Source organism: Colias croceus, chromosome 14, assembly GCF_905220415.1.
Source record: "Colias croceus chromosome 14, ilColCroc2.1".
NCBI classification, from domain to species: domain Eukaryota; kingdom Metazoa; phylum Arthropoda; class Insecta; order Lepidoptera; family Pieridae; genus Colias; species Colias croceus.
This window is the reverse complement of record NC_059550.1, coordinates 10,248,767-10,270,078: the sequence shown is the minus strand read 5'-3', so window position 1 is coordinate 10,270,078 and position 21,312 is coordinate 10,248,767. Positions and strand designations below refer to the sequence as shown.

Below are 21,312 nucleotides of genomic sequence, written 5' to 3'. Positions count from 1 at the left end.
CATAGGCCCTGAACGGATGAACCGATTTAGTTTAGTTTTTTTTAGCTGGAAGGTGAATTGACGTCTTTTCTTAGATTTCATGAAATTCGGCCAAAAATTTTGCCTACACAAAATGGGGTCGTGTTTAATTTTAATTTAATTTACATCTAAAAACAATGTGTTTCATAACTTATAATTATTTTTTATTTTGTTAGGTATTTTATTAAATTATTTTGAACATAGTCAGTATTCACATCGCAGCTAGTTTAATATCAAAGGATACGTAATAATATATCTTACCCGGAATTACATGCAGTAAGAGGATTCGAATAATTGCTACAAGCTAGATACTATTACGATACACTATACTGGACTATTACCTAGGTATTACCTACACATATTATTATAGTATTACCTGTATTATATTATCTGTGGCATTACTTAGTATTGCTGTGAAATAATTCCGATCGATCATACTAATTAACAGTTGTGTTACACAGTAAATGGACTATGAGCTCAGTGGTTAAATAGTTTGTGAGTAGGTACCGGGTTCGTGAAATAAATAAACTTAACTTTAGGATAAAATTAATAGGTAGCAATTATGACTGAAATGATAATTACAACTAGTCTAAGGATTAAATATTTTTTGAATGTGTGAATGTGCATGTGAAGGTGTTCGAAATTCGAATGCGGTTGCATTCGAGTTACCGTGCAAGAAATTATAACAGTGGAAAGTTACTATATTCTTTGTACAAAAATTATATTGTTTATGGCAATCCTAATTGAACATACATATTCGTCCCTTTGAAACGTTTTAATGAACCGAGTAATGGCATGGTACCTATAGACTGATGACTTCTACTAAACTACTACATTAAAAGCAGTAAAATTACCCAAGTGAGGTGGTTAGGTTAGGTTAGGTACTATAAAACCTATGGCATTCATATACTAACGAATAAGCAATATCCATTCAACCTGCTACACAAACCGACAAATATAATGTCCTTCAAGAAAAACATTCACATGCCACACGAAAATTGATCTAAAGATTTGTCGAAATATAACACCACTGATTGCTTCCGGCGAAGGATGTTGACCAATTTCCCTCTTTAGCTGCGACACGGTGTAATTATGAGTTACTGGTAAAGTATGAATATCGGAGATTGGCGGTATGGCTGGGTTTTATAGAAGTCGTCAATATTATGCTAAACCCATACGTAGAATATCATCACTACGGACTATAAAACAAAAGCAGATTTTGATGTTTTTTTTAATAGATAGAGTGATTCTCTGTGAAAGTTTAAGTACCTATTTACATAATTTATAAGGTTTAAGATGAAGCCAGCAAAGCCGGGAAAGGAGCTAGTTGTCTAATAAAAAAAAGACGTGTGGCACTCGGGGACTGCCGCGGTAAAGCTATTGCATGCTATGTCTTCAAGCCACACCTCCGCCCGTCGGAGTGGGGAGCGTGAGGTTTTTCGTAACGCAATTTCTAGATTCGGTCCCCGCGCTCAAGGCCCGCGATAGAAGCTATGCAATAGCTTAAAATGGCCAAATTTTGAAAACTTGAAATTCAGAAGAAGCTCCTTGGTTTCCCATTTTTTGCACAGTAGTTAATTTAATTAAATTATTTACTTCAATTTATAAACCTTTTGAGTCAATATTCATCAAGCCGTTTACTGTAGACAGCATAATAGTCAGAGTTTATAAACATACATACACAATTTTATCGATTAATTGAATTGTCAAGTACCAATACAATAAATACATAATATTATGCACGTTTGTTACCCAATTACTTCAATATGTACTACTTAACAGATCTTTTACATAATTTTTTACGTAATAAAAATAATGAAAACCTGTCCAATTAAAAACAATGTTTACTACGGCGTTCACCGAATTTATGTATGTATTTAATATTTTGAAAGCGTATAGAAAATGATAATATTTTCTCTATATCTCATTATTGTGATAAAATATTATGGAAATTATTACGATATATAAATTTCTCTCTCTTAATAACAATATAAAAGTTATAATCAATCTATGAAAATGAAAGATCATTTTTATTAAAAACTAAATGTGTGTCGCCGCTAAGGTGTCGCCCTGTTTAATTTTCAATAGCGCAAAAATTACTGAGCCGGTTTGATTAAAATTGGGTACATATTTTGATAGATTGGACTTACATGTTTATCATCAGAAAAACATGTATTTTAGCTGTTATGTAATAGTGTATGAGAATACTAAATTGAAACGAGATAAAAAATAAATAAATGTATATTACATCTGATATATATTTCGGCTATGACTGCATTGTACATAGTCAAAACTTGTGACTTTCTTGTGACCTATTTTTGAACTCTAATGCAATGAAAAATGCAATTATTATCTTTTATATTCATTTTTAACCGACTTAACAAAAGAAGGAGGCTCTCGATTCGGTCGGTATATTTTTTATGTAGAAATAATAGGCCTAATAGACTTCAGGTAATAAATGATGTCTAGATTTAGATCCTGCACAAAAACTTAAAGTTCATACAACTCATTCACGTACATTAGGTCACTTTGGGTCACTTAAATCTTGGCCAATTTTGTGCATTAAATTTTGATTTATGTCCTTTTGATTATATAACCAAGAAACATTTATTTATGAGGAAAATAGAAATAAATCATTTTAAAAATACATTAAATACAAAAAAATATTGAGTCTTGTAAGAAAAGGTAGTGTTTCAATTTATGAGGCACTAATAAAATATACTTTTACTTGTAAAATTTAAATAAAACAGTAGGTATTATTAAAAAAATCCTGTCACTGGGAATTGCCATTTAAAAAAGAGACGAAGAAGTAAATCTTCTTATAAAATCATTTATTATTAAATACAATAAATATTAAATTAAATTTATCTAGCCAGTCCAGTAAATAGATAACCGGTCTTATTTATAAACCTACATGAAATATGTTGTTAATATATTTTAGTTTAATTTATTTTGTTCTGCAATTAAATACGTAATTATTCATACTTTTATTTTTATTACAACACTAACCATTGTTGCAAGGAACAGGTCAGAACATTCATATCGTTGTAGTTTGCCTTAATTTCAAAATTTCATACAGCAAGAGGCAACCAACCGTAAATGGAGATAAATTTAAAATTAACTCTGATAATATAGTTAGGTACTAAATATATTTTAAACACGCCTATAATGGTTAGGTATAATAAGTAAAAATATGTTATTTCCTGAAGGAACCCATTTTTATTTTTTGTGACCTCTATTCTCTTTATATTCGTGTCCTAATCTATTAAAATAATAATAACGTAAACGTAAAAGTTAAAGATTGTGAGCATGGTTCTAAGGATAGATAAATGTATGTTTGTATGAAATAAATACGGATGATTGTAACTCTTTCACGAAAAGCCAATCTTAATGAAATAATATGGCATAGACAAAAAAAATAATATGTATTCAAAAACATCATCACATCCTCTCATAGGCTTCTTTCTACCCGGAGAAAGACGCGGAAAAAGAAATTACTGGGTTCGATTCCCATAATTCAGAGATTATTTATTTGAAGAAAGTAGTGAAAGATACCTTTCACCCTATGGGGTACATATATATACCCCCCACATATTATTTGATTCTTATTCTTCTTCTTATTTTTATTTCTTCTTATTCTAATCCTAAAATAAAATAGATTAGCTAATCATTAATATGAGATGCATCCGCCCCATACCTCTTGGGGTCAATGTACTATTTACTTATAATATACGAGTCTGCCTACATCATAGAGTTAAAATAATTTACTGTTATTTATATTTGAAAATAATGTCTATCAAGTTTGTTCGATTTATTAGTACCGTTGGCTGTTACTCGAAATATCTATTTTATAATTAAATTAGAATAAAATAAAATATTTGTTTTTATATTTATAACAATTATATAATATACGATAATAAATAAAAGCTATAATATATTTAAGTCAAAGTATTTATTGTTTATAACAATTAGATAATAAAATAAAATAATAAGGTTTATTGCAACATTCAAGTAAATAAATATTGCATAACATGAGTGAATGAAAATGAAAGACAATCATTAGTTTTATTTTATTAATTAAAAAAAAATTGGACAATATATTCCACAAGGATGTTCTATATGTAGGTAATAGGTATATTATATTTTGCTTCACAAAAAAAACGCAAAATACGCAATAAAAATCCTGGCTTAAATCAATAAAAGTTTATTTATGTGTGATTAATAACATTTTCTAATTGAAAATAGAACAAATTAAGAATACCATAAAAAACAATATCTTTTTTTATAATTCTATAAACAACATTATAATTTACCACCAAAAAAAAAAAAAATATATAATTCTTTGTATACAATATTGAAACATACCACCAAAAATGTTCAAACTGTCCTCCTACAGCCAGTATCCTACATTTTAACAAATACTTAAAAACCTTTATAATACTTACCATTAACCCTAACTATTCTGGACCTTAAAACTAAACCTTTAAGTGTAAACTCCGAAGTTCCCACAAACTGAAATAATAACAATAAGTTGAACCTTGAAGGAATGCCCATACCGTAGTATATAAGCGCTACATAACTTACTTCAAGCATCAGTCACTTGACAGTGAAAACACAGACAACATGAAATTCCTGGTAAGGATTTTTGTTTATTACCACCTTGGATATGGATTTGCTAGTTTTGATAGAGTTGATAGATCGATAATTTAGGATTATCTATAATAATAATCATAGTTAAATATTTTTTTTTTATATTTCGGCCTATTATAACTTAATTTAAACTTGAAATTTTTAAATCGTACAAAATAATAAAAATCATAAATATTTTTCCTTTTTAACCTAAAAATAATTCATTCTTAAAATTACGTAAAAAATTTGTATTATCTTACGCTTGGTGAAAAAATAAAAGTTATAAAACGTTTTCAATCCGTCAAAATTTGTCAAAGTCCAACTTATTAATATTGATTAGCACTTTAACAAACGAAGCGAAGCGAAGCGAAGGCGGTATTTTAAATAACACGAATACTTTCAAACAATAAGATGTAGCAACTGTAACAATTGCTATTGTAAGTTCATTATCTAGCGTATCTAACTATTATATTATATTTGTTTTAATTGCGGTAATTACAGGAATACTTCTATGGTAATTAATCAGTATCGATTTAATGATTTTTTCAGAAAAAACTATAATAACTGGATTTTTTATAATATAATTGGAAAATTAAAAAAATCCATTTACTTGTGACATTTACATTAAAATAAATAATTTAATAAACTCTTGTAAAATATAGTGCATATTTGCTTTAACATTTTAAAATCTCATTCAATAAAACTACAGTTTAATTCTTTATTTTATAGTAGGAAGTTATGCGTGGCTGATTATTTTGTAAACATTTTTTAACTGTCTTTATTAAGCAAAATATTACATAATTACATTTCAATTAAGTCCGAAATGAATTGTCATAAAATTAGGAGAGTATTTAAAAATACTTTAGTACTCTAAAAATTAAAAATACAAACAATAACAGGTAAACGGATATAAATCGTTTATTGTTTTTTTTTAATAATATTAATGTTGTTTTTCAATTAGGCCAAAATTTAAGCTTGTTTATCCAGCATAATTTAATCGAAACGTAATGTTCTGAATTAATTTTAAAATAGACAGGTATAATATTATAAAATTTACTTACCTACTTAGTTACAGAATGCAGTCTTAAAGCGTCGTATTCGGGAAATAATAGAAACAAAAGACAACTCAAAAGGAAACGTTAAGAAATATTCCACTCAATGAATAAAGTGACATGTAAAGTCGAGAAACAAATGTTGGTTTTAATAGGTGCCCTAAAATGGGTAATGGCTGCTTGGGAAATACTCGAACACTGTATTTACTAAAAGGATATCCTGCGATAGGAAAACTCAAGGCTTACTTGTGCAAGACGTACTATTTTACGGACAATCGATTTGAATGGTATTGAAAAAAAAAAACATGAGACCTCTGTCGTCAATTTTTTTTGTTTTGTTGTTAAAATATCGATACGATCCATACATACAGACAGACAGATAAATACAAACGTTAAAGAAATAAAGAAAACTAAATCAACATATTTTATTGCATAACTGGAATAACCATAAAACTTAAATAAATAATCGTAAACAAAAACAACATTAAATTAAATCAAAATATTTATCACAAGCTTGTAGCAGAAAACTAAATGACCATAATATATCAATTTCAAAAAACTAATTTATAATTAGTTCACTCAACTAAGCTTGAAGACGAATGACTTGTTAGTCGTACCGGTTTGGCTCTATGTTTGTGGAAAAAATCGTTAATTAAAGTCAAAATTATTTAGAAACACAGCTTTGGGAATTACATTTTTTAAATTTGATCTAAATTTATTCAAAAACACTCCTTAAAAATTTTGTTGAAAGAAAAAATGTAGAGAAAAACTCCGCGTTCACATTAAAATTATTTATTTCAAAATATTACACCATAATTCATAATATCATAATTAGTCCATTAATAATTATTAGTAAATACTAAATCTTTTAAGTATTAACAAAATCAACTTTTACTTAATTAAGATAATCTAATAAAAAGTACATGGATACATTTACATCGTATCTCGTAGGTATCGTAAATTTGAACCAAAATCAAAATCGCATTTTCCCTGTTTTAAAAAATATTTTTCATTGCAGATTGTAGCCGCTCTTGCCATCGCAGCAGTCGCTGCTGAAGATGCCGCCAAGAAGACTGAGAAGCGCGGTATCAGCGGTCTCGGTTACGGCGGTTACGGCGGTTATGGCGGTTACGGCGGACTCGGTTACGCCGGCGCTGGTTACGGCGGTCTCGGTTACGGAGGCTACGGCGGATACAGTGGATACTCCGGTAAGTGACTTACTGTTCTATGAGAAAAAATTTTTTTTTGTAAATATTTAAACTTATATGCAACTTCTGGCTGCGCCCCGCGGTTTCACCCGGGATGATCCGCTCTTGTTGGTCTTAGCGTAATTATCTTTCACTTACACTAGAAAAGCGCTGAAAAAACGGAAAATAAGAATTTAATAATATGTAATCCGTTTGGTATGTTGAGATGTGCGGTCAATAACTGTAGGTATAGGGAATCAATTCATGATTAACGGTAAAAATTATAATAAACAACATAGAAGTTGAAGCATTAAAAATGTTGTTTAGTGGTTGAGTTGATTATGTCATAGTCCAAAAATTTCATATGCTAAGTTTTTAGTATCGATTGGAGACCGGTTAAACACTTAAACAGTATACATTATAATTTTAAAGTACCCTATATCTTGCACTAGCTACGCCCCGCGGTTTCACCCGCGTGGCTCTGCTCCTGTTGGTCTGAGCGTGATGATAATATTATAGCCTTATAGCCTTTCTCGATAAATGGGCGATGTCCGAAAGGACTTTTCAAATTGGACCAATAGTTCGAGTTTAGCGCGTTCAAACAAACAAACAAACAAACTCTTCAGCTTTATATTATTAGTATAGGTAAATGAGAAAATGTAGATGAACGAAATGTCTACGAACAAAAGGGTTCCTTATATTTAAATATAGATACTTAATCCAATACAAAAGCACCCAAAAGTCCAATCGCTAAATCTCGCAGATCTCATTTAAAATAACAATCCTTTAGAATCGATTCAACTCCTCGATTTGCGAACACTAACGAACTACTAATTTTATTCATTGCCAATTAAAAGCAATAACGTTTTAGCAAACAGGCTGTTTTTACACGAACGACTATTGTGACAATTGTAAAATTAAAAGTCGTTTTGTCGCATGTATACAAATTCTTTTTCCTTATATTTAATGTCAAGATACATAATATCAAGAGCACAGAAAACTGTTTTATATTCTAGAACGTAATTGATGAAATTAGTGCTTATTGCTATTAATGGGCGCATTTAGTTTTAATCACAACTAATAGGACTATTAAAGATCATCAATCAAGTTATCATATTAAAGACTAGTGTGTGTTCTACAAGAGTGTGTATTAAATATAAATTTCTGAGCCTCTAGCTGAGTTTAATATGAATAAGGCTGGATAAAGAGAACGACGTAAATAAATTTGATGTTGGTGTAGATAAAATCTTATCGTTAGGTTTTTGTTCTATTGGTGAGGTATACAATTTAAATTTAATAATCATTGGTTTATAAATTACCTTATATTTCGATAACTAAGAAGATTAGTCGCCAATACATAGTTACCCTTAAATCCAAAGCTAGGAACCGATTAAGCTCAAACTGTCGTATAAATTGGAAACAAAGGGGAGCATTTGCAATAAAATGTCTTGCTCCGATCGGTAAGAATTAGTGTTATTTGTGAGATCTGCTCTTGCGATCTTTATGTATTAAATGGAGACTTAGTTTTGGAACCTATATTTCTTATATAACCAAAAATTTTTTACAGAAAATAATTTTCAGAACTTTATTATGTATATGGTTTTAACGGACTCATTGATACAAGTAGATGACTTATTATTATCTTATTATACTATAGTTCAAAATTGGTATAAGCTGAGAATTTCACGGGAAAATATTGTAGAGTCTATATCACACAATCCCTGAGACCTTTGCAATACAATTTGACTCATTTGTCAGACAATAAATGCACATTTTATAATACTCATACGACAAACAACAGTTTAAATTGAACCGTCAATACTAACGTGGGAAACTCACCCTTGACACACATACACATAGTGATTATATTAATATCCCTGTGTTATTTCTTATAGCTATAACTGAGGTGAGGGCAAGAATTGGATAATTGCTCACGCAAATTGTTAAGGGACATTGCTTTTTATGTTAATCACCTGTAGATGACGATGTTTATAATTTGAATTAATTATCAATACAATAATATTTTAATATTATTGTGTACCTAGTAGGTATAGATGATGGATATATTAGCTTATATTTAAAGCTGACGGCCTGAAGAGTTTGTTTGAACGCCCTTATCTCGGTAACTAATGGAAAATTTAAAAAATTCTTTCATCATTGGATAATATGTACCTAATCCCTGAGTTCCATAGGCTTCATAGGTATACTTCTATGGGCGAAGATAGACCGCTAGTTTAAAATCAATTGTTCAAAACCAAATTAAATTCGTCGTTAGAATAAGTTATTATAATATTTTAAGTACTTTCGTTAAAGGGATTTGAAGGACATTTATTGAATTTTTTGTATCTGAAATTTTTAAATTTCTAAGAAAACATTTGAACTTATTCAACAAAGCGTGAAGTATTTTTCGGTACGGAATAAAGACGAAAATTAATTCCTCTTACTGCTGCCATTGAAAAGCATAGATTTTTATTTTTTTAAGTTATATTTATGAAAATAGTTTATAATAAGATCTCTTGGGATATTTAAGACTGTTGAACTTAAAAAGATAGCAAAAATTTCCACCTTTTGATTATATAAGTATTTTGATCTGTATATCTCTTATAATTTGAATAACACAAGAAAAATATTCAGATTGTAACAACAAGAATCCTAAAGCAACGTTAATGAAAAATTCAACAGTTTCATATCGAAAGTTTACAGCAGGTGGAAGTTTTATTTGGATTTTTTTTAATTTTGCAAACATCTACATACTTTACGAGTATGAAATTGAAATTTTCATGTTTCTACGAGATAATATTATGAAAATTAAGTTTGCAATTTGAATATATTTGAGCTACATATAGGGATTGGATATTTTGAATTTTAAATGGAGCCTTGTAGAAAAAGTAAATATCCGGTATTTTCGCAATGGTCTATTTATAAATCAAATTTCATCGAAAATTGATTAATTATCCCTTTATAAGTTCTTGAAGGAGAAGCATAAAAAAATAATGTCCTTACACAAAACAATTTACTAATATCTCGGAAGTACTTATTGCAATCATGCAACTAAATAGATTTTTTGTGGATTGATCTGACCTTAGCATTGACAATGTACCGCTGATGCGTGAAGCGTGGTCACTGACCAATGACCAATCGTTTTTATTATAATTTAAACATTTTGAGACAAATTTATATAATCTATTACATTTAAAATACATGAGACTATTTTGGCGAGGACTATCATAATTAATAAGTATCTCTTCCTGCTTTTTTAATTAGTATTACTTATACATTAGTGAACAAACCTTCAAACAAGAGGAATTAATAAATGATTACCAATTAAGGCGGCCATTACAAAAATGGATGTCATTAATTTAAACGGTGTCCGTCTTCTTCACTCTCATGCTATTTTATATAAGGAAAAAAGAAACAAAATAGTGATTAGTTCAAGCATTGATTAAAAAAGTTTAAAAATAAAGGGCTGAGAAGTGCTACTAAGTATTTGAATAAAACATTCCTAATTCCGCTTTGAGATTGAATCTTTGTAAAAAATTTAAAGTCTTTTTCGACAAAATTATAATGAAAATCGATTTAAAATACTCCAAATTGACTTGAATCTTTTATGGACTTTATCGGTTACTTTCCTTGTTCGACATTTTTGGAATAAATTATTCTAATTCTTTTCGGTTCGGATAAAGTTACTTGAGTTGATCGAGTTAGGAATACAATACGAAATGACATTTTTCTTTTGGAATATCGTTTATGGCTAAATTTTAATGTATAATTCGTCGAAATAGAGACATTTCGATGAGCGCCTTTATAGCGATAATTATTAAAGAAAGTAATTCGATAATCAGAATTACGATTTATTAACTTTTAGTACAATAATGTCTATGTTTATTCCTTCGTTTCGCTCAGAGTAATGTGACGTACATACCTATTTTATTTCAAGAGTAGATGTTTAACCGTAATTTTCGCCAAAAATTTACACATCCTTTACCTTTAACTACAGATCTATGATAATAATAAACATTTTAACACAATTGTATTTTGTCATTACAGTCCCAGTCGTAAGCAAGGTTGGGTACACCACCTCTCACGGTTACGGCGGTCTTGGCGGTTATGGCGGTTATGGTGGATACTCTGGCCTTGGTAATTATAACTTTATATACCTATACTAGTAGTATAGGCTATACTACTACCTAACCTACCTATACTAAGTCATAAAAAATGTTTGTGAGCGTGTTTTGTTCTAAGGCATAATTTGGTAGCTATGTTGTTAATTAAATCTGTATTATTCATCGATTTTCAACGAAAGTACGTGATGGATTATATGCATTCGTATCCACACGAATAAATGTATTTTCTTACAAATTAGAACAACTTATATTTTCAAACCGAATTTGTTTTCTTTCCCTTTGAAGATTGAACCCTTAAGTTGATAATGTTTAAACTACATTTGCACTCTATCACTATGTCTTTTTTATGAAAAATACCTTTTATACTAATCTTTTTTTGTCTCTTTCCAGGTGGTTATGGAGGATATGGCGGTTACGGCAGCCACGGCGGTTACTACGGTTCCCCTGTCGGTTACTCCGGTTACTCCGGCTACTCCGGTCTCGGCTACGGCGGTTACGGTCACGGTATCGGCTACGGTTACCACTGAGCCATAACCGTGTTGCGAAACTAGATGGCGCTGATATATACTTTCGATTATTCTACTGTTTATGATTTGTTACTTAATGTTAAATTCTTCATAAATAAGACTATTTTGAATTCTTATTTTAATACTGTTAAAACGTAAAGTATTACCAGCGCCATCTAGTGTCTAAAGTCTATAACTTGTGTTCATTTTAAATACTCTGTGGGAGAGCTTTCCATGACATTTCAACATCTTCACAACTCCCCTTTTGTGATATTTTGTACAATGATTTTATGTATAACTTTGTAAATATGTAATAAATATACTATGTATACATATTTCGGTATTTTATTTTCATTTTTTTTTCATTATATTTTTTCCCACTAAGTTATTGACTAATCTTTTTTCTGGACCTTACTGAGTTAAAGGTTACATTTAAGTTTAAAAATTAATTTTAACAGAACTGAATAAAACACTAAGAAATAACATTTCTATCTAAATAGTAGAGCTAAATTCAGAGCCATAATGAAAGGCGGAAGTAGGAGAATAATAATTTTTAATCCTACTAATATTATAAAATATGCGAAAGTTTATATGGATGTATGGATGTTTGTTACTCTTTCACGTAAAAACTACTGAACCGATTACAATGAAATTTAGCACACATATAGAGGGTAACTTGGATTAACACGTAGGATAGTTTTTATCCCGGAAATCACACGGGAACGGGAACTATGCGGGTTTTCCTTTGCAAACGCGGGCGACGCCGCGGGCGGAAATCTAGTAAGCCTATATTTTCATTACGATTGTTGTAGTAGTAATGAGGTACACTGGAGTATGTTTAAAGCTTTATCTATACAAAGTGAGTCTGAATAGCTTCTCAACTCTAGATTTTCTTGTATTTCTGTGACATCTTAGTTTCATAATTTTTTTTAAAATAGACAAATTCCGTTATGAACACTGCATAAAATTAATATTTTTAATTGCTCATTTTGTTTGTATGTTTGACTTTATGAAGGCTTTGTCTTGAATACACGAAATGGCATATCACAGTAAAGCAATTACTGAAATTAGCTGCTAATCCGACGATGTCATGTCTAGTCAATTAATTATGGTATAATTTAATAGAATGCAGTTTAGATCTGATGTCCTGATTTAAATTAATTTAATTAGAAACTAGATTGATTGTTATGTGGAATATACATACAATGACCTATTATACTAGTAGACGCGGCATACGCCAACATCATTGCACTAAAAAACAGCGTAATTAATACATACCTACTGACTAACGCATTATCACCAATACAGTTGTTCTCTCTTTCACTCTCACGCACGAGACATAATACATGTCTCACTCATGTACTTCGTAATAACAACTGCCGATTAAAATATAAAAAGAACGTCCAGCCACGACGCTGAATGGTGCGTGACTAAGTGAAACTCGGGCACTTAGCTGAGTTTTTTCTTGCCAAAATAGAGAGCGGGTAACGTATCTAGCTCTTTTATATATCATAGTATACATACAGTTTATATAATATTATGTAAATGCTGAATTCTGTAACTTTGTAAACTACCTGAAAAATGTTTTGTCTATGCGGAAAGTGCAAACAAAATTATGTGACGATAGAAATTCATGTCAAAATTTTCTAAAACAGTTAATTTTTTACCTATGATGCGAAATCAAAATCAAAATTTTTATGGACAACTTTACTTCTTTGCTTTCCAAAGTATGTGTACGTATATTCAACCTTTTTTTTAACTGATTTTTTGTCACAGGGAATCGAACCCAGGACTAGCTTACGCACTTACCACTGTACCAAGATTGCACAAACAGGACTAATAAAACACGCACATTCCGGCGAGTTATAATGAAATGACTAAGCTCCAGGCTCTTGAGGTAACCTAGTTACTTCGTCGCTCTTCACGCCGCGTGTAATATGATTATCATAATTAATGGTCTTATGTGTACTAGATGTATGTATATAGATTTGCTAGAGTTTAGTGAATGTATGAAATCTATAAATATGGTTTTAACACAACGAATAACGCAAATACAATCAAATGAAATAGATTATAGATTTATTGATTGGATTAGGATGATAACGGTTTATAATTTGTAGATTTACTAAATTGAAAATAAATACTATCTAACTACTTAACTAATAAATAAAAAAAATATTTTCCCAAGAAATATCCATGTATGTATGCAGGATCTTACAGAATTCTTACATCATAAACGGATCAGGCTAAAATTTAGCATTCAGGTAGATGTTAGGACGTAGGCATCCGCTAAAAAAGGATTTGGATCAATTCTAACCCCAAGGTGCTAAAATAAAAAACGATACCTAATTTAAAACAATACTTCTTAACGCGAGCGAAGTCGTAGGCAAAAGCTAGCTATAAAGTGCTAGTATATAATACGTTATGATCTAAGGAATACGTTACAACATTTTTGCTACAACAAACTAGCTCCAATAATATATGTATCGTTAGGAAACTTATCCTAACTACAACAATATTCTTGTACAAAGTATTGACGGTACAAAGGCAAATAGAGCTTTGAAGTAAGTTCGTATCGCCGATCGCGCAAATTTTGAAATATTTTTATCATCTATATGTTACTAAAGTGAGAAACGATTTTATAGAGAATTCTTATAAAGTGGTTTATTTGTTATTAAGATATCATTTATCTATGTCTATACTTATATTATAAAGCTGAAGAGTTTGTTTCTTTGAACGCGCAAATCTCAAGATTTTTTTTCACTTTTGCACTTGCAATATTACCTACAATATTATAACACATGTACAATATAATGTAGCGAGTAACTCCAGAAAGCTGAACCGTGCAACATATTGGAACAGCACAGCGAGCTTGTGGTCGCGATGAATGCATTTCACGACATCTCATCTACACTACATTGGGGCCATAAAACAAGCGTTTATTGGAAGAATTATCATTATCAGTAATAAATACAATTTCGTTGGTAAGTTAGTAACGAGTTTAAGAAATTGTATTTCGGAAACAGTAGAAGAAATAGTCATAAGTAATTTTTCGCATTTTCTACGACGGCTTCTAGTCATATTGTACACAAATTCAGCAGAAACATTCTTCACTAGATTTAATACGCAATAATGGCGATGTCTCAGGCCTCAGCGAACTCTTCAAAAGAAAACTCTGTTGATTGATAATTCATTCAAACTTCTACGCATCCGAGAAACTGATACACATAGACTCGTATTCCATGAATATCCCAACTCAAAATTTTGAATTGTAACACAAACCACAAATTTAAGAGGCTCGACGAGATAAGTATTTTAGTCTAAGCTAGTACTTAGCACACTAAATAGACAATAAGATTAATATAAAATCTCCAGATTTTTTTTTTTCATTTTAAATAATAACACTTTTCACACATAACAAGATCAAATTCATACGTTTAATAATTTAACTACTTCACAAATATTTATACTTGGTAAAATAAATAAATACTAATTCTAACGAGTTTAGGAGCCACCCTAAACTCTAAAGCTCTATCGTCTTCGCCAGTACAGCGGAACCTCTTTCAATAAACCGATACATCTGTGTGTGTGTGACCTATATCTGTATGTGTGCTTGTTAATATAAGACTAATTGGTGTTCGTTAGTTTAGTCTAGATCGATTTATGTTTGTACACTTGTGATTATTCAAAAAAATAACCTTATCAGTCATTTCAAACGTAAGAAGAGAAGAATTAGAGAGTACCTATTGTTTTAGGAAAACACAAATTTTAAAAAGGGAATACAAATTACGTCTCTATTCATTCATTCGTGATCAAATTTTGTTATCATTGGATGATATTAAAGTAAATATTATCCTTTTATTTCCTCCTTGTTATCTTCATGGATATGGCCGCACCCTAATTTAGGGTTATAATTTTCACGTATACTTTTCAATTTTATTTACACCAGGTAGGTAGAATTACTATCACGAATCTTATACTATTAAGTAATCATTTAACACATTGTATGATAAAAATATAACGCCTATTTATCAGGTACAGCATATTTTATAGATTTATTATATACCTCTAACAAAAAAACACCTAGTTACGTAAACAGACCAATTTCTAACGACCTAACGCTTAAAATTGGATTTAATACAGCTACCCACAAAGTGACACTTTAAAATATGAAGCAGGAGTTATTTAAAACTGTAAATAATGTATGTCATGAAGAACGGCAGCCATTAATTTATATTACAACCCTTTACCTGCCGTAAAGAATTAATCTTAATTTTAATTAAGTGAACAAAAGCACGTGTAATGTGGTGATTTATAAATGTCAAGTAATATACTTTGTGCCTCTGTTTAACTAGTTATTTGTACCGGGTTTGCTTGTGGGTTTTTATTTTTCTGTGGTTTTTATTTACCTGGGTATATAATAAATACTATATCTATATCTTGAAAATATGTGTTGATTTTCATTAAAGCGCGTCACACACGGTGAAGGTACTATAATATTTTATGTTAAGATTCTCTAATATAAAACGTTATAGTATCTTAAGGTATCCGGTATCAGCGTTCTGACCATCATTTTTCTTTTTGTCATTGCGTACCTAAGACTCCTGTAGAACCGCCATCCTGATACAAATGACCCACAAAATTTCGGGTCATTTGTAACAAAAATCAAACATATTTACAATATTTATCTAAACAGAAAATGTATCAGTAATTTATGGAAAAATTGTTTTTCCCTCACACCACCTCAATTTTCTCAATATTACAATTCCTAACAAAGTATTTTTAAGAATATTATGAAGCAGATTTAAAAAAAAAAAATCTCTATATTTCTAACGAAAAACAAAGTATATTCCAATTGATACAATTCCGTTACCTTAAAAGTTCGGTTTGTTTTTGTTATCATAATAATATGGAAACACAGGTTAACTTTAGATATTCTGATAGTGGAATATCCTACATTTTTGTGGGTAAGGGTAAGCATTCTACCAATGTATTCAGCTTACAAAAGATTATTATGTTAAATATTCTTGCTATTATAAAAGTGGCCCTTTGTAACCCTTCGAAAATAACGCGGTACGGAAAGGAATTGGGGATTTTGAGGTATTGATATAGTTAGAATGAACGGCAAACGATGTGTAGTTTATAATATTTACTTAAATATATATATAATATTACCTAGGTATTAAAGTATTTGTATTTCGTAATATAAGGGTGACCTGCTAGTTAAAATTTGAAATTCGGAGTACGTCCCTACTTACAAATAGGTAGAAAATTTTTAATTTTGAAACTATGCTTTTTGCTGTTTCTCTTGATCCTATATTAGTCATACCTATATTATTACCAATATTCTTTTTACCCACGGTATAGGTGTTTTGCTAGGTAGCACAATTCATTCCAGGATGAGTTCATTTTCAAAGAAATATATTATGTTAATAATATTTTTTCTATAAACACGTTTCACCTTATTGTAAATTCAGTATTTAGGGCGCAAAGGGAATGCCTGAAAAGCCTTTGTCGACGACACAATGAAGATATCAGCGTCTGAATACAATAGTTGAATATATTTAAATTTAACAAGATTTCAGCTCTATGGGTCTACTTTTTATTAATGTTGAAACGATGAGCGTGTCTTTCTACTGATATATTTTATTTATTTCATTTAGAGGTATGCTATATAATATACAAAATATACGTAAGAAGTAGTAATTGTGAAGTTTGTGAATTATTTTGGCATAACTCTACATATTTTTATACTGTGACATTTTATTATATGCGATTGAGAAAAATATACAAGACTTTTATATAGCTTTCTATATACTGAAAGACAACGCTGCGAAGTTTATAAAACAAATCTAATAATTATAATTTTTCTTGTTGATTTGCTTCCATAATGTACCTATATTTCTCTAGAGTTCAAAGGACTCAGGAACAATATGATGTTCAATCGATATACTAAAAGTTTATTATTAAGATATTTAATAACATATATTACATGTGTATATAATATGACAGAGTAGTTACTCTGAATATAGTAATATTCCCAGATAAAAATATACTCAAAAGTTATTTTAAATAAAAATACTGTGAAGAAAATGTTTACAGATACGAAGTTTTCCGGGCTTACGTTCTAGCATAAATGTGAAAGTTTATGTTTGTATGCGAAAATCATCAGATCGATCTGAATTTATTCATCATATTATTTTATTCTGTTTGGTATCGGTACGCGGGAGGGGCTGTTAACTTGTAGGTACCCTTTAGTGAATCCTCTTTTGAAATCCTACTTCTGGCACCAGTCTCTCACAATACGAAATTTAACGTTCGCGATGTATTAGCTAGTAATGTAACGAAAAGACGAATAGAGCTATATTTTGTTATTATATTTCCTAGTTAGGTATATGTGATGAATCCTAGAGTAACATACCTACCCACAAATCTATAATGTAAAAATGAATCCCAAAATGTGTTGGTAAGCGCATAACTTTAGAACGGCTGAACCGATTTCGTTAATTATTTTATTATTATATTCCTTGAAGTACGAGGATGGTTCTTATGTAGAGAAAACGTAAATATGTACCACGGGCGAAGCCGGGGCGGACTGCTAGTATCAAATAATTATAATCCCAATAAACTGCAAGTACCTATATAATGTTTAAAAACATACTCTATCTAAAGATACGAAGGTTAAACTATAATACCAGAAGCTTGTTATGAAGGGCACAAGTCAGCTTACCAGAGCAGTGAAGCCGCCAAAATGCATTGCATTTTTCCGCAACCTGACTTTATGTTGTCAAGACGAAGAACTATACCGGGTGTAATCGTTAAGTGGGAGCGTTTCATAGTAACTAAGCTGCATTTTTAGATATTTCTCGTTTTAATTTTAAAAAGTTATTATTGTCATTTTACTCATTAGGTATAGCACTTTCAATGTCAGTTTAAAGTTTTTTGATATCTCTAATAGTTACGGAATAATGACCTGTGCATACTTAACGATTACACCCTGTATAAGTGTATAGACAAACTTTATAGATAGTGGTACACGAATTTATGTGAGCTGTCGCTTGTGATATTGTCTTTTAGGTTAGGTTTATGCTAATTTCTTAAGTATATCGATACATTTTTCGGTATATTTTTAGAGGATATTGTGACAAAAGTAGAGCAATGCTATTGGACAATGTGACATGAGCATTTAACACAATACCTATTATTATGAAGTGAGATCTTAATAATAAATTCTTTTTTTTTGTAACTACATGCCTGTTCTTTAACTAATTATTGGCCTCCCTTTTTCACTATTTTCATCAACCTTTCCGTCGGTATTGGTTTCCACTAAATTGTTATGTGGAATAAGATGTCCATTCATCATCGCTCTACTTTTTAAATTAATTAAGAAATGTTAAGTACCTATACAAGAAAATATATAACCACATAATATGGCCATGATAGATTTAAAGATTGACAAATCACTCCCAAAATTACTAATCTTTAAAATACTGTCGCATTCATCATTCATTATTTCCTTCATTCACGTATAAAACGAATGCTATAGATACAAATTTTATAGATATTACAGACCTGATTTAAAATCTGAAATACTTTAATACCAAGTCTCAGCTTAGCGGGTCTCCAGGGAAGCTCTAGGAATGCTGTAGGAATTAGGAATAGAATTTCTGCCCCAGGAGAAATCGCGACTTCATAAGATGTATTAAACTTGTAACCTTTGAGAATGTAACTTATCGTGTAGGTAGTCTAAATCCCGTTTTATAAAATATTTGTGGGATTTTGGAAAATGTTAATTCTAACAGAAATAAGCCAATTGTTTAATCAAACTGTGTAATCAGTTGTTATAACACAAATCTTAAAAGTCTGACGTAACGTATACTTACTTAAAACTAACTGTTAAAATATTGTTTTAGTGAAATTCTTCAAATTAATTAGTATATATGAATAATATTATAAAGCTGAAGAGTTTGTTTGTTTGAACGCGCTAATCTCAGGAACTACTGGTACGATTTGAAAAATTATTTCCTTGAGATAGCTAATTTATCGAGGAAGGCTATAGGCTATAATATATTATCATCACGCTAAGACCATTATGAGCGGAGCAATGTGGGTAAAACCGCAGAGCACAGCTAGTCTTTAACAAGAAAATTACCTACTTCTGAGAACTACAGCTGACAACATACTTTCTTAGTGTTAGGAACCATTAAAAGTATTAGTCCTATCTCAACAGTTGAAACCAAGTACAAACAAGTGATATTACCATAATTTTCTATAATCTATTGACTAACCATTTAAACTTTGGCAAAACAAACGGTCCTAATGTATCTGCCAATATCAGAAATCTCTAATTGCTTGTAATGTCTTCTTAATTGATATTGAATAGGAAACTGCGCAGTGTTCAAATAATACTACGTTTTGAATTAGATGCTGTTATTATTCGATATCTTGACATATTAATTATGGTGTACTAGATTTCCGCCCGCGGCTTCGCCCGTGTTTGCAAAGGAAAACCCGCATAGTTCCCGTTCCCGTGGGATTTCCGGGATAAAAACTATCCTATGTGTTAATCCAAGTTACCCCCTATATGTGTGCTAAATTTCATTGTAATCGGTTCAGTAGGTAGTTTTTACGTGAAAGAGTAACAAACATCCATACATCCATACATCTATACAAACTTTCGCATTTATAATATTAGTAGGATTTGGTGTATTGAGAAGACATTTCAGGATACGGTATTGCTTTGTATTGTTTAGCCGTTCTCTCATTTAACCTCTATGATATATAAAAGAGCTAGATACGTTACCCGCTCTCTATTTTGGCAAGAAAAAACTCAGGTAAGTGCCCGAGTTTCACTTAGTCACGCACCATTCAGCGTCGTGGCTGGACGTTCTTTTTGTATTTTAATCGGCAGTTGTTATTACGAAGTACATGAGTGAGACATGTATTATGTCTCGTGCGTGAGAGTGAAAGAGAGAACAACTGTATTGGTGATAATGCGTTAGTAAGTAGGTATGTATTAATTACGCTGTTTTTTAGTGCAATGATGTTGGCGTATGCCGCGTCTACTAGTATAATAGGTAACATTGTTTGTTAACATTGTTTAACCTCGTTTGATTTTGCAATAAATAGGATAGATGCTAATTCATACTAATTGCTATTTCAAACTAAAAACTCAAACTCAAACATTTATTTATTCAATTAGACTACTTGTAGACTGTAGTAGCACTTACGAAACGTAATTACATAATTATTTTTAACATTTACCACCGATTCGGAAAGCAGTATCTATGGAGAAGATACAGAGATTTATCTAAAAATCCAATAAGTAATCCTAATAAATCAGAATTTATCAGTATGTAACTCAGTGATAAGGATTTTTCTTCTATATAATATTTAAAGATACATCGACTGTATGTACATAACTTAAATAATGAGTTGAGAAAGTATCACTACATATTATAAAACAAAGTCGGTTTTTCTGTCCATGCTCTGTCCCTACGTCCCTTTGTATGCTTAGATCTTTAAAACTACGCAACGGATTTTGATCCGGTTTTTTTATTAGATAGAGTGATTCAAAAGGAAGGTTTTAATATATAATTTACTAGCTTGCCACCCGCAGGTTCGCCCGCGCAGTCAAAGAAAAACCCGCATAGTTCCCGTTCCCGTGGGATTGCCGGGATAAAACCTATCCTATTTCCCGGGGTAAAAAGTAGCCTATGTCCTTTCTCGGGTATCAAAATATCTCTACACCAAATCTCATGCAAATTGCTTTAGTAGTTAAGGCGTGGTTGAGTAA

At 30.6% G+C, this 21,312-nt stretch overlaps 1 protein-coding gene across 1 annotated transcript; it reads left to right on the top strand.

Moving 5' to 3' along the window:
* The first annotated feature begins 4,583 nt into the window (after positions 1 to 4,583).
* LOC123697427 (keratin-associated protein 19-2-like) lies at positions 4,584 to 11,851 on the top strand. The gene is made up of 4 exons (XM_045643944.1): positions 4,584 to 4,653; positions 6,718 to 6,907; positions 10,934 to 11,023; positions 11,401 to 11,851. The coding sequence occupies exons 1-4, from the start codon at positions 4,642 to 4,644 to the stop codon at positions 11,535 to 11,537; spliced, it is 429 nt and encodes a 142-aa protein (XP_045499900.1). The 5' UTR covers positions 4,584 to 4,641; the 3' UTR covers positions 11,538 to 11,851.
* Positions 11,852 to 21,312: the final 9,461 nt, after the last annotated feature.